Below are 2,500 nucleotides of genomic sequence, written 5' to 3' on the forward strand. Positions count from 1 at the left end.
TCAATCTGTTGCCAGCTGTTTATTATATACTTTATATGAATCTCATTTTCGGTTACATTTACTTCATAAAAATAGTAATTGGTTACTTCATTGTAAAATAAAGTGGAATATACGGATATCATTAGACAAGAGACAGAAACTGAAGTGTATCTTGTTCCATTTACCTATACATTATGATACGTCTAATATTTATTTCCCAAAATCGTTCGTCCTTATTACAGCCTTTCTAACGAGCCTTTCTTTTCCCTCGCACGCAGCGTGACCTGCAGCCTGGAGGTGCGTGAGACTGACTCCCCTCCCTTGGCACAACATGGATTTGGCACGCCCAATTATGGCTCCCCAGTGCACACCTACGCCAACCTGCCGCCCGAGTATGATTACCACCTGCCCGTAGCCGCCTATGCCCCACCTGTTCACGCCCGCACTTTGATACGCGCCCCTAGATCGAACGAGCACCCTGGGTCGGGGACGAACACCTCCCTTCCCCAGCATGACCAATCCAGACCCACCACGGTAAGGTGTGTGTGTGGGTGAGTGAGTGAGTGAGTGAGTGTGTGTGTGTGTGTGTGTGTGTTTGTATGAGTGAGTGAGTGAGTGAGTGTGTGTGTGTGTGTGTGTGTGTGTTTGTGTGAGTGAGTGAGTGAGTGAGTGTGTGTGTGTGTGTGTGTATGAGTCTGTGTGTGTGTGTGTGTGTGTGTGTGTGTGTGTGTGTGTGTGTGTGTGTGTGTGTGTGTGTGTGTGTGTTTGTGTGTGTGTGTGTGTGTGCGCGCGTCATTTTGAGTGAGAGGTTCCCTTGCACATGCTCTTACTTACCCATAGAGACTGTCACCTGATCGCTGATTGCATATAACACCAGAGATCTAGTTAGGAGGTTTGGCACAAGTAACTTTCTTTTCTTTTAGGATTTGTGACGAATGTGGACTGCGTAGATAATTAGGTGTATAATAGGAAATCCCTGTGATTCTTTTTTAATCTTTTCATGCTTGACGTAAGATGCCTTTATGTACCTTCGTAGAAAAATAGTTTTATTTTTATCAAAACAGTGTCAGATGATCTATGGCCTATTTTCCTTAGATTTTTAAAATGACATGAATGTCAGAAACAGTGATAGGGAGGAATCGCCTAAGGATTGAGACACTGAATGCAGAATGTAAGTCGAAGTCAGCACACACGGAATCGGATGTCGTTCGGGGTCGTGAATAGACGTTGGACACGGATTCGGAAACCGTCATCCTGTGAAATTCATTCCAACTTTATCTGGGTTTAGTACGTCAGGCACCATGTAGTTTCTGTGTCGAGTCAATGCTCATTATTTCATGATTCAAGTAAAGTATTTCACCACTTTCATAACATTTTATCATAGTTATTTACTTGAAATAAAAGAATTCTCGCGATGCCAACGTCAGTTCCTTTAGACTTTCTACATTCAGGTAAAGTCTCAATCTCTTCAATTTACTTTAATGAAGTAAACATGTAAACAACCATACATTACAATCATCAATATCGTCTCGTACTCCACATACATAGCCCATCTTAGCAGAAGCACTATTTTGCACACCATTCCACCAAGAGTACCAATCATCCGGCCAATAACAAAAGCAGGAATGCCAGTCGGAGGAGGTGAGTGCCCGGGCCCGTCTCACCCCGATAGCACGTACGGCCGCATCTCAACTCAGCCTACAATGTCGTTTCGCAAAACCGAGACTTCCCGTTGAGACTGTCTCCCGCCTACTTCCAGCTGCCGCTGAGTCAGCAGGCCAGGACGGCGAGCAGGAGCAGCAGCGACATGGCCCGTCTCTCGCACAATATCTCGGCCATCCTCGAGAACCTGCTCAAGAACTACAACAACCAAGTCCGACCCGGATACCACGAGGGTGAGTACCACGTTTCCGTTCCGTATCCTTTGCCTTAGGGGGGCGGTTTGGGAGTGGGGGTGGGGTTGGGGGGTAAGCCATCTGTTGCTGTTGTTAGTGTCATTAGGGCTGATTTCGTTATCAAACATTATCACTGTGATTACCGTCTTCGTGGTGATAATACTAATATCATGATTATTATTATCAGCAATCATTATCATAATTTTCGTCGTCACAATCATTTGTACTATCATCATTGTTATTATCATCATCACTATTACTATTGTTATCATTATTATTATAATTATTGTAGTTATATACTATCATTATCATTATCATCATTATCACCATCATCATCATCATCATCATCATCATCCTCTTATCATTATTGTTATTAACATTATTATTACTATTACTGTCATATTATCATTATCATTATCATTAGCGTTGTTGTGTCTCATTTATTCATGATCATAATTATTAACATTACCATAATTGCCCTCATTACTTTTATTATCGTTATCGTTACAGTTATCATCATAATCTTCAGTATAATTACCATCAGTACCGTGTCAGTCTTACTAATACCACCACATCAATATTATGCATATAATTATTATTGTTTTTTATATATACGACTTACATCA

At 41.8% G+C, this 2,500-nt stretch overlaps 1 protein-coding gene across 1 annotated transcript in view; it reads left to right on the plus strand.

The window, feature by feature from the left end:
- LOC125041741 overlaps positions 1-2,500 on the plus strand; it is a 77,687-nt gene that overhangs the window by 74,053 nt on the left and 1,134 nt on the right. The window contains exons 2-3 of the mRNA XM_047636992.1: positions 258-513; positions 1,739-1,874. Coding sequence (XP_047492948.1) covers positions 258-513; positions 1,739-1,874 — 392 coding nt within the window. The remainder of the gene's footprint in view (positions 1-257; positions 514-1,738; positions 1,875-2,500) is intronic.

Source organism: Penaeus chinensis, chromosome 31 (genome assembly GCF_019202785.1).
Source record: "Penaeus chinensis breed Huanghai No. 1 chromosome 31, ASM1920278v2, whole genome shotgun sequence".
Classification (NCBI taxonomy): Eukaryota; Metazoa; Arthropoda; class Malacostraca; order Decapoda; family Penaeidae; genus Penaeus; species Penaeus chinensis.